The sequence below is a fragment of the Saccopteryx bilineata genome, chromosome 1 (genome assembly GCF_036850765.1).
Source record: "Saccopteryx bilineata isolate mSacBil1 chromosome 1, mSacBil1_pri_phased_curated, whole genome shotgun sequence".
NCBI lineage: Eukaryota > Metazoa > Chordata > Mammalia > Chiroptera > Emballonuridae > Saccopteryx > Saccopteryx bilineata.
Genome location: NC_089490.1, coordinates 216,242,956 through 216,255,039, shown reverse-complemented (window position 1 = coordinate 216,255,039; position 12,084 = coordinate 216,242,956). Strand labels below are relative to the sequence as shown.

General features: G+C 46.3%; 1 protein-coding gene and 1 long non-coding RNA gene across 5 annotated transcripts in view; one reads left to right on the top strand and one right to left on the bottom strand.

The window, feature by feature from the left end:
* Nucleotides 1–12,084, top strand: part of NID1 (nidogen 1) — a 96,261-nt gene that overhangs the window by 76,474 nt on the left and 7,703 nt on the right. For all 3 annotated transcript variants that reach the window (XM_066235736.1, XM_066235732.1, XM_066235723.1), the window contains 3 exons: nucleotides 6,192–6,416; nucleotides 7,551–7,723; nucleotides 10,781–10,907. In XM_066235736.1, coding sequence (XP_066091833.1) covers nucleotides 6,192–6,416; nucleotides 7,551–7,723; nucleotides 10,781–10,907 — 525 coding nt within the window. The remainder of the gene's footprint in view (nucleotides 1–6,191; nucleotides 6,417–7,550; nucleotides 7,724–10,780; nucleotides 10,908–12,084) is intronic.
* On the bottom strand, nucleotides 2,702–4,897 carry LOC136308392 (uncharacterized). 2 transcript variants are annotated; one of them, XR_010726093.1, is made up of 4 exons: nucleotides 4,815–4,897; nucleotides 4,278–4,449; nucleotides 4,063–4,198; nucleotides 2,702–2,863 (listed from the first exon to the last, which is right to left on the bottom strand). It is a non-coding gene; the product is annotated as an uncharacterized lncRNA (long non-coding RNA). The 2 variants fall into 2 exon arrangements; XR_010726094.1 differs by having other exon boundaries at nucleotides 4,737–4,891.

The following is a 12,084-nucleotide window of genomic DNA, read 5'->3' as shown; positions in this document are numbered from 1 at the left end:
TCATGTTGAGGTATGTTCCCTGTATTCCCACTTTGCTGAGAGTTTTGATCATGAATGGGTGCTGGATTTTATCAAATGCTTTTTCTGCAACTATTGAAATTATCATATGGTTTTTCTCCTTCTTTTTGTTTATGTGATGAATCACATTGATTGATTAACGAATATTGTACCAGCCTTGCCTCCCCAGAATAAATCCCACGTGATCATGGTATATGATTTTTTCCATATATTGTTGGATCCCGTTTGCTCATATTTTGTTGAGGATTTTGGCATCTCTATTTATCAGAGATATTGGCCTATAATTTTCTTTCTTTGTGTTGTCTTTGCCTGGGTTTGGAATCAGAATTATGCTCGCCTCATAAAAGGAGCTTGGAAGTCTTCCTTCCTCTTGAATTTTTTGAAATAGTTTGAGAAGGATAGGAGTTAGTTCTTCTTTGAATATTTGGTAGAATTCAGTTGTGAAGCCATCAGTCCCCAGACTTTTCTTTGTTGGGAGTTTTTTGATAACTGTTTTGATCTCATTTGGTGTAATCGGTCTGTTTAGGTTTTCTGATTCTTCCAGATTGATTTTTGGAAGATTGTATGTTTCAAGGAATTTGTCCATTTCATCTAGGTTGTCTAGTTTTTTGGCATACAGTTCTTCATAGTATTTTCTTACAATATTTTGATTTCTGTTGTGTCAGTTGTTATTTCTCCACTCTCATTTCTAATTTTATTTATTTGAGTCTTCTCTCTCTTTTTCTTGGTGATTCTAGTTAAAGGTTCATCAATCTTGTTTACCTTTTTAAAGAACCAGCTCCTAGTTTCATTGATCCTCTGTATTGTTTCTTTAGCCTCTATGTCATTTATTTCTGCTCTAATCTTTATTATTTCCTTCCTTCTACTACATTTGGGCTTTACTTGCTGTTCTTTTTCTAGTTCTTTTAGATGCAGGGTTAAGTTTTTTATTTGAGCTTTTTCTAGCTTCTGAAAGTGTGCCTGTAGTGCTATGAACTTCCCTCTCAGGACTGCTTTTGCTGTGTCCCATAAATTTTGAGTTGTTGTATGCTCATTGTCATTCGTTTCTAGGACTTTTTTTATTTCTTCTTTGATCTCATTCTTAATCCATTCGTTATTTAACAACCTGCTATTTAGTTTCCATGTGTTTGAGAATTTTTGAGCTTTTCTGTTGTGGCTCATTTCTAGTTTCATGCCATTGTGATCGGAGAAAGTGCTTGATATGATTTCAGTCTTCTTAAATTTGTTGAGAGCACTTTTGTGCCCTAACATGTGGTCTATCCTAGAGAATGTACCATGAGCATTTGAAAAGAATGTATATTCTGCTGCTTTAGGGTGAAAGGTTCTGAAGATATCTATTAAATCGAGTTGATCTAGTGTGTCCAATAAGTCTGCTGTTTCGGTGGTGGTATTCTAAGTAAACCCCTAGGAACCTAAGGCTAAAGACCACATCAGACTGACATTGTCTCCTTGACTGTACATTCCCATTCTTAGGAATTTGGCTATCTTAGACTAATAAGTGTCCATCTGATAGCAAATGAGAGGAAACCATGCTCCAGAAAGCCTGAAGTCCAGCAGAGCGCAGACATCACTCCACACCCTGTGAGCTATGGGGGGTATAGAAGGCACCAGGAGCAGCTGCACCGGGAGAGGGGTGCAGACTGTGCAGGAGGAGGCCGAACCCATGGCGCTTGTCTGAGTCCCTCCACACCCTGAGTCCCTCCACACCCTGAGTCCCTCCACACACTGAGTCCCTCCACACCCTGAGTCCCTCCACCCTGAGTCCCTCCACACCCTGAGTCCCTCCACACCGTGAGTCCCTCCACACCCTGAGTCCCTCCACCCTGAGTCCCTCCACACCCTGAGTCCCTCCACCCTGAGTCCCTCCACACCCTGAGTCCCTCCACACCCTGAGTCCCTCCACACCCTGAGTCCCTCCACACCCTGAGTCCCTCCACACCCTGAGTCCCTCCACCCTGAGTCCCTCCACACCCTGAGTCCCTCCACACCCTGAGTCTCTCCACACCCTGAGTCCCTCCACCCTGAGTCCCTCCACCCTGAGTCCCTCCACACCCTGAGTCCCTCCACACCCTGAGTCCTTCCACACCCTGAGTCCCTCCACCCTCTGAGTCCCTCCACACCCTGAGTCCCTCCATACCCTGAGTCCCTCCACCCTGAGTCCCTCCACACCCTGAGTCCCTCCACCCTGAGTGAGTCCCTCCACACCCTGAGTCCCTCCACACCCTGAGTCCCTCCACCCTGAGTCCCTCCACACCCTGAGTCCCTCCACACCCTGAGTCCCTCCACCCTGAGTCCCTCCACACCCTGAGTTCCTCCACACCCTGAGTCCCTCCACACCCTGAGTCCCTCCACACCCTGAGTCCCTCCACCCTGAGTCCCTCCACACCCTGAGTCCCTCCACACCCTGAGTCCCTCCACGTCCTGAGTCCCTCCACACCCTGAGTCCCTCCACACCCTGAATCCCTCCACACCCTGAATCCCTCCACACCCTGAGTCCCTCCACACCCTGAGTCCCTCCACACCCTGAGTCCCTCCACACCCTGAGTCTGAGTCTCTCCACACCCTGAGTCCCTCCACACCCTGAGTCCCTCTACCCTGAGTCCCTCCACCCCAAGAGTAGCTCAGATGCTGCGAGTGTTACTTAAATTAACACAGAAGGAAATTTAATCAGGCCAGGGAATGGGATACAAATCAAGAGATTGAGAATGTGTTTTTTTCTGACTTCTCCCTCTATTTCATTTTCTTCGCCTTCTCTTTGTGCCCAACCTTGTGAAAAGTCACCCAGACTTCTGCTCTTCTCAGATAAGTATCAGGTCTTAAATGCTTCTGCCTCTAGCTGATTAAGCTGGGTGAATAAAAAGAACCTTGTCCGAATCATTATTTTGTCAACCAGAAACCATGCCAAGAAAGGCACCTTTACAATTGCCCCAGGCCCTTACACTCTCCGTGGGGCTCTGGGCTCCCACTGGAGAGCCCCACTGTCTGCCGGCCGGGCCGAGAAGCCATCCCAGGAAAACCAGTGCTGTCACAGCTCTCCATAAACACACTGGCATTTCCACTAAGGTTTTTCATTCTTTTTCATAAGTTCAAGTTAGAGCATTGAAAAGTTCAGCTGTAAATTCTAGGTCACTTGGGATTTTGAATGTTAGCCAAACACCACATTAACACAAAATTCCATCAGCCACGTACAGTGGAACAATCCTACTCCCTTGAAGGTTTAGTGGACACAGAACACCAGGCTGTCTGTTAGTTGGAAGGGCAGCACCGTAATCGGACTGATGAGAGAAAAATGAGTGTGGGCCACAGATAATTTTGGCAAGTGTTATGCTAACATGCGTGTATCACTGTTGATAGTGTGTTCAGTGTGTGTGAGCTGTCCTGGGCAGTAGGCATGCGGTGCTGAGGGCAGGGGCCTGGGCCAGGAACTCAAAGACCCGGTTCTGGCCTGAGCTGAGCCACTCACTGTGCTGTGGCCCCTGCAACAATCTGAGATTTGGTTCTCTCATTTGGTGCAAAAAGTGTGATTGCCTACTACACAGGATTATAGTGAGAATGAAATGAACCGTGTGAATGGAGACAGCTGATACAGAAACTCTAAAACCTGTATAAACATCATACTGAGGAAGTCAACAAATTCTGTGTCCAGGGGTGAACAAAACCCAACATTTCTTTTTTTGTGTGACAGAGACAGAGGACTGATAGGGACAGATAGGAAGGGAGAAAGATGAGAAGCATCAATTAGTCATTGCGACACCTTAGTTGTTCATTGATTGCTTTCTCATATGTGCCTTGACCACAGTCCTTCAGCAGACTGAGTAACCCCTTGCTCGAGCCAGCAACCTTGAGTCCAAGCTGTTGAGCCTGCGCTCAAGCCGGCAACCTCGGGGTTCCAAACCTGGGTCCTCTGCGTACCAGTCCAATGCTCTCCACTGTGCCACTGCCTGGTCAGGCCAAACCCCAACATTTTTATTTTCAACCAGGTGGCTTATGGCTGGCTTTATTTGGCTCTTCCTACAGCAACTAGTTTTGTTTTTCTAATATTACCTTTTGGGGGAAGAGAAAGCACACACAGTGTGCCCTCCACAGGCCCCACAGCGCTCCTCTGTCGTGTTCCCTGCCATGCTCGGGAGGCAGCTGTGCAGCAGGCGGACAGGAGGCCTGGCAGCTCAGACAGAAAGTCCTTTAAACAGAGATTGGCAACACTGAAGTCTTTCTGTGGACACATCCCAGTGCACACGAGTACAGGACCAAGCATTCACCTGGGCGCGTTGTCTTGTCATACTCTCCTTGCTCCCCAGGACAGGGACAGTGCTGCTGCCACAGGTTAGTTTCTGCTGCTGAGGGTCCCAGCTGAACCAGTGTTGTCGCTGTGACCAAGATAACACCAGGAGTGCTTGAGCCGGGAACCAGACACTTCTCAGAGAAAAAATTCTGTGAAATATATAATATATTTTAACATAGTGATATAGTAACATGTTAATATACAAATTAGCATATTTGTGTAAAACTTATGTCTAACATAACTGATGCCCTCGAGCAGAGGGTGATAACTACTGTCCACAAAGGCCAAATCTGGCCTAGTGCCTATTTTTGTCATTTTATTGGGCCACTCATTTCTTTGTGTATTAAACTTGGTTGCTTTCATGCCGTAACTGCAGAGCTGAGTAGGTGTAACAGAGACCATATGACCCACAGAGCCAAAAATATTGACTTTCTACCCCTTAACTGGAAAAATCAGTAGAGCCCTGCTTTAGATCCACGTAGCCAAGATCTCCCAGGGAAGGTCAGGACAGTACTTGGACTCCTTTGCTCTCCACCCTCCTGTCTGTTGTGTCCTGGGCCCTGTGGCCTGGCTGTAGCTGTGTTCAGTCCTCTTCCCTCCAGACTGAGCTCCTGAGGGCGGGCCCTGCAGGGCATTCTCCTGCACCGTCCCACCTCCCAGCAGCCATTCACTGTCCTGGGAGCCTAGGGTCTGCCCAGGGAGGCTGGGCAGGAAGTGTCTAAGTGACAGCTGTGGGTGGAGGAGCCTGGGGTCCTGGGAGGAAAGGAGGAAATGCCACCTAAACTGAGTTTAAAGATTAACTGGGGAAGGGGCGGGGGCTTCACACAATGAACAGCACTGGTAGAGACCAGCAGCTGACAGGGTTCCATCTGGGTGAATGTGGTCCATGTTTGCACCTGTGTCTGCGTTACAGAGGTGAGGGCACCGCTGGCCTGGCCCTGTGGTGGCCGGGCTCTGGCTGTGTGGGACCAGCTGCAGCTTTGCAGAGGACTTGGAAGCTGTTTATTCCAGGCTGTAGCTTATCAGCAAGTCCCCACAGATACAGAAGTATTTCCTGCTTTGGGATCTGGATTGTGCAGTTAAGAGGCCGTGTTTCGTGCCAAACATGAATGCATCATTAAAGGGAAACACACACATTGATAAGGGCACCCTATGTCTTTGGTCCCCCAATCTTTGACCTTGACTCATTGTGCATAGTCAAGAAACTTGAATGATAAAGACAAATTTAAGAAAAACTAGAATTTTTTAATTTAAACCAAATTTCAGTGCTATCCATCAGCTCATGAATGGACACACACAGAATGTGGTATATAGCGTACAGTAGAATGTTACTCAGCCACAGAAAGGAAGGAAGAAGTACTGGTAACGTGGCTACAACTTGAATTAACTTTGCAAACAGTCTACTGAGTGACAGCAGCCAGACACAGAAGCTCATGTGTTGTGTGATTCCGTGTGTTCAAAGTGTCCAGGGTGGGCAAATTCACAGCCACAGAGCAGGTTGGTGGCTGCTGAGGGCGGGGAGGTACGGGAGCCACTGCTCAGGAGGCAGGGGTTTCCTTTACCTCGAGGAAAACGTACTGGAACTAGATGGAGGGGTGGCCACTCAGCATTGGTTGTGCTGAATGCCACTTAAAACTCTTCATTTTATGTTAGGTCAATTTTGCCTCAATCTTTAAAAGAAAAATTACCTAGGCGAGAAAAAATTTAAATATAACCTTCTTGACTATTAAGTCCATTAAATAACAAGGATGATTCAAATATTTAAGTTAGTGAAGGACACACAGTGAGGACCAAGCAGCAGTGTGGTTCTGAGTGAGGTGAGGACTCGGCCACCTCGGCCGCTGCCTGGGGACCCCACGGTGACTTCGCCCTTTGCTCGTCTCTCTGACAGAAGCTGAGAAAACCCGCTGCCAGCTGGAGCGAGAACACATCCTCGGGACCGCGGGGGTGGTCCGACAGCAACATCTGCCCCTGGGGCTGTTTGTTCCTGAATGTGATGAGCATGGGCACTATGTGCCCACCCAGTGCCACAGCAGCACGGGCTACTGCTGGTGCGTGGACCGCGACGGCCGAGAGCTGGAGGGCACCAGGACTAGGCCTGGGATGAGGCCTCCCTGTAAGTTGGGGGGCAACGTGTGCTTGGACTTGGCCTGGGCCTCAGAAGGGCCTGAGGACCAGAGTCCCCAGCTCCTGTGGGCATCACTGGGGAGCCCTGTTGAAGACACAGTTGGCACTTTCTCCTGCCCTAAATCCTGAACGCTCCCTGGCTTGCATTCCATTCCCTCCTTCCCTTTCTCCCCTCTGCATCCTTTTTTCTGTCTCCCTCAGCATTCACCCCGTGCTCTCCATCTTCCTCTCCCTCTTTCTTTTTTCCCTCTTTTGTTCTGTGCAAATGACCAGTGGTCCCTGCTGCAGCTGCTCCTGCAGTTGATAGTAGCATTACAGGGATGGTAGAGACCCGGGGCCATGCTTACTCAGGTGGCGGGATGGCTCTCACCCTGGGACATTTGCCTCCTTTGCAGCTGTGCTCTGGGCCCCAGAGGTACAAAGTCATTTAGGATCAAGGAGCAAAGAGCTTCCCAGGTTCCTGCAGCTGGTTCTGCGGCAGTGGGGCAATGGGATCCAGGTTTCCCAACATCCACTCGGTGCCCCTCACCATGCAGCACAGGCTGCCTGTCCCCTCCAGGGATGGGTCATTCTCTTGTTAGGTGAGCCAAGGAGCCTGCCCCACGCCACGGCCAGCAGTTAGGAGGCAGGGCTGAGCCCGAGGGAGAAGGAGCCCCAGCTTGTCATGTGTCTGACAAGCCCAGAGGGGAGTATTTCTGCTGTGGTCTGTGACCAGCCACCATGTGGGACAGGGTATATAGGCTGGTACAGTCTACACATCCAGTGCAAGTGAGCTCCCTGCGGGCATGTTACCATTGTTTGGGTCACTGTTGTGGCCCATGTCCAAGGCAGGTGTGAACTTGAAGAGACTTTTATTTCTAGTAAGGGGCGCCAGCCTGGTTTTCACTTGACACTCAGCCCCACGTTAGCTTCTTCACAAACACCCTTTGAGGTCTTTTAGCTCCCATGCTTCTAGATATAAAATGGTCATTGTGTGCCTTTAGCCTGTGGTGCCATGAAGGTGACGTGACCTGGTGTGTGTGTGTGTGTTTGTGTGTGTGTGTGTGTATGTGCACACATGAGTGCATGCGAGGTTACATTCCTGCTGCACTCAACCTTGCTCACTGACCTCTCCTGCCCCTAGGTCTGAGCACGGTGGCTCCCCCGATTCACCCCGGACCCTCAGTTCCTCCCACCGTGATCCCTCTGCCCCCTGGGACCCACTTACTCTTTGCCCAGACTGGGCAGATTGAGCGCCTCCCCCTAGAGGGCAGCACCATGAAGAAGACAGAAGCCAAGGCCCTGCTGCACGCACCGGTGAGTGCTGGCTGCTGCCCCTGGTGACACCTCAATGACTTGGGGAATGAGCAGGGTGTAATCAGACCACCTCTTGAGAAGTCCCTTGGGGATGCGCCTTCTCCTGTCCTGCTTGGCCTCTCAGCAAGCACGCACACTGATTGATCCACACATTAGCACTGGTGGCGGCTCTGAGTTTGTGTGGCCCTCCCCACCAGGAACAGGAGCACCAGGACAGAAACTGGCCATCTCCTGCAGGAGGCATGTTTCACAGTGGGGTTCCCAAACGGTGTATGACTCACAGATAGTATTTCCTGAACAAAAGTGTGCGTGATCTTGGTGCCTCACAAAACGTAAACCCCTGAGGGTGGTCCCTTTTCTCTGGAGTAGAATTTCAGCACATCTGCAGTGGGAAGGGCAGTGGGAAGGGCTTGGCTGTCTGGGAAAGTAACCTCTCCCAAGATCCAGCGAGAGGCTAGCTGTCAGCAAGGCTCTGAAAAGCAGAAAATGGAGATGGGAGGTGCTGACACAGGGTGAATATTCATTGTATCCTTTGTATGTATTTATTTATTTATTACTGTTTCAATCACTTTTAAGTGTGCTGCTCAGTGGTGTTAAGTACTTTCACAATGTTGTGCAACCATCATCACAAACTGTTTCCATGTCTTTTTCATCATCCCAAACTGGCATTTTATGCCCATTAAACACTTACTTCTCCTTCCCACCCGCTACCCTCAGCCCTTGGCAACCACCCTTCTGCTTCTGTCTCTATGAATTTGCCTTTTTAAGCACCTCATGTAAGTGGTACACACAGTATTTGTCCTCTTGTAACTGGCTTACTTCCCTTAGCAAAATGTCTTCAGGTTTCGTCCATGTTGTAGCATGTGTCAGAATTTCCTGCTTTTTTTTAGGCTGAATAGTATTACATTGTAGGGACATGCCACATTTTATTCATTGGTCCGTCAAAGGACATGGGTTGCCCACCTTTTGGCTGTTGTGAATGGCGCTGTTATGAACATGGGTGTGCGAATATTTGTTTGCATCCCTGCTTTCACTTCTTTTAGGCATCACCCAGATGTGGCATTGCTGTGTCATATGGTGACTCTATCTTCAAGTTTTCAAGGAGCTGCCATGCTGTTTTTCTTAACAGCTGTACCGTCTTCTATTCCCACCAGCAGAGCACAGAGGTTCCACTTTCTCTACCACCTCATCAGCACCTAGTATTTTCTGCTTTTTATCAGTAGCTGTCCTAATAGAGGTGAAATGCTATCTCCTGGTGGTCTTGCATGTGTTTCTCCAACGATGAGTGACACTGAGCATCTTATCAGGCACTTGTGGATTGTATGTATCTCCTTTGGAGAAATGTTTCTTCATATTCTTTGCCAATTTTGTAATTGGGTTGTTTTTGTTGCTACATTATTGAGTTGTAGTTCTTTAGATATTCTAGATATTAACCCCTTATCAGATATATGCTTTTTATAAAGTCCAGTTTATCTGTTTTTATTTTTTATGTCATATTCAAAATATCTTTGCCAAATCCAATGTTATGAGGCTTCCCCTGTGTTTTCTTTTAAGAGTTTTATAGTTTAGCTCTTAAATGAAGGTCTTTGATTCATTTTGAGTTATTCTTACCTATGGTGTAAGGTAAGTGTCTCTGTGTCCTTTTTGATCTGCCCTCTTGAGGAAAGTGCCTGCTGATAACCCTGGTTTCCCCACTGAAAGGTCATCCTGGCCCTCCACTTCTGTGGCCCCAGTGCCCCACTCTGCATTTTCATATACACCTCAGAGTAACCTGTGAGTTTCCAGCTTCCTCCCTCCCTAAAATAAACCTGCTGGGATTTTGATAAAGATGACATTAAATCTGTAACTCTGCTGCTTTGAGAGAATTGATATTTTTTAAAATCATTTTTAATTTTTTTATTTATTGCTTTTTAGAGGAGGGAGGGAGAAAGAGAGAGAAGGAAACATTGATTTTTGTCGTTCCACTTATTTATGCTTTTATTGGTTGATTCTTATATGTGCCCTTATCAAAGATCAAAACCACAACCTTGGCATATCAGGATGATGCTCTAACCAGTGGTCGGCAAACTGTGGCTCGCGAGCCATATGTGGCTCTTTGCCTCTTGAGTGTGGCTCTTCCCTAAAATACCACATGCAGGCGCTACCCCAATAAGGAATGTACCTACCTATATAGTTTAAATTTAAAAAATTTGGCTCTCAAAAGAAATTTCAATCATTGTACTGTTGATATTTGGCTCTGTTGACTAATGAGTTTGCCTACCACTGCTCTAACCAACTGAGCAACCCAGCCGGGATGAGACAATTGGTATTTTAGCAATATTAAATCTTATAATCCATTAAACTAATTTATATCCGCATTTATTTGGGTCTTCTTTAATTTCATTCTGCATTGTTTTATAGTAGTCAGTGTAGAATACTGCACATTTAAAAATATTTTTTCTTAAAATGCTTTGTTTTTGATGTTATTGTAAACATTTTTGTTTTCAATTTTTATTTTTTGCTAGTAGAAATACAATTTTATATTGACCTTGTATCCTGCAACCTTGCTGGATTCAGTAGTTAGTTATAATAGTTTTATAGGTTCCCTGGGAGTCTACATTTATAATCATACTGTCTTGGAATAGAGTGGTTTTACCTCTTCCTTTCCCATCTTTATGTCATATATATATATATATATTTTTTTTTTTTAATGCTCTTTAGGTAGGCAAAGATTTTTTTAGATCTACAATAAGCATTAGCCATAAGAGAAAAATAATAAATTGGACTTAATAAAATTAAAAACATTTTCTCTTCAAAAATACCATTAAGAAAGTGAAAAAGTAAGCTGTATACTGAGAGAAAATATATATAACATATAAACACATGTGTAGAGAACAAAGGTTTTAATCAGAAATATATTTTAAGAACTCCTATAATACAATAATAAATGTTTTAAAATAGACCAGAGACTAGAAGACACTTTATAAAACAAGGCACAGAAGCACATGACAGGTTACCACATCACGGGTGGCTGAGGTGCTGGTAGGTAGACCACTCACCACTTGACTGCACTTACAGGATAAAGTCATCATTGGACTGGCCTTCGACTGTGTGGACAAGATGGTATACTGGACCGACATCAGCGGGCCTTCCATTGGGAGGGCCAGTCTGTATGGTGGAGAGCCAACCACCATCATTCGACAAGGTGAGCAAGGAAGCACATTCTTTTCGGTTTTGCTTCTAGCAGCCCAGGTGGCTCTTGGGGGACAGTGGAGGGATTAAGTGTGTGTTGCTCATAGGAAGTGGTGACTTTGGTGCGGCTGGGTCCTCGGCCTCAAATACTACCCTTTCCAGCCTTCTCTGAAGGGTCTGCCAGTGACTCATCATTGAGACCTAACAACTTAGCTGGGATTTGTTGCTAGTCTATAAGAATAAAATTAAAACAGTGCATGCCTTTATCTGGAAGCTTATGTAGCTAACTTTAATGAACAGTAAAATCCAAAGTCAACATTTCGTTGGGACATACATTTCTTCCTCTGGCTGCTGAGCCTGGGTGTATTTTCAGGGTGCCTGCCCCCCACCCCATGCTCCATTAGGCTTTCCCACAGGAACAGGTCATACAGCTGAGAGGCTCACAAGCATATTGGTCGGTACTGTCCATGAGCGTTGAGTTTGTTCCCTAGGCAATGTTCAAGTTGAAGGGTTGTTATTTCACCCTGATGGGTGGGTGGGGCCTCCTCTACCTACCCCTGCACAGGCACAGCATTTAATCTCAGTTCCTTTGTTAGGGATGCTTAACAAGCCAAGGACTGTGCATTATTTTAGTGCATACATTCAACAAGTCAAGACTATTTTACATGGATGTGTTTTATCAACATAAGACACCATTACAAAAAAATCCAAGGACTTTGTAAAAATCCAGCTGACTTACAGATATTTTCAATCAAAGACATGGTTGTGCTGGTGACACTTGTGTAAAATGATCTTGCTGCTTCTGCAAAACACTCAATTCAAAGAGACATCTTTAAAATATACGAACCTTGTTTGGTATTTCTCTTTACTTGGGGCTGAATGTAGCTTTTCCAATTTCTCATTTGACATTTCCCTAATAGTTGACATTCTGGAAAGTTTCTTTGCCCACTCGTGGAACAGTCCCTGGGGCATTCTCCCCTTCTTTGGCTTCCTCCCAGAGATGCTGCCACAGGAATTAAGCTGAGGCTGAGATAACTATCGACTGGCTTTGGACGTGGACCTCCATCTTTTCCTGGAAGCTGGTGTACTATTTACATATCTGCTAGTTGTCATGGTTTAGTTTAATGAACAGGAGTTTGAAAACATCTTTTTGTATCCTGTCTCTCGCTGTTAAAAATGTTACTGCTGTT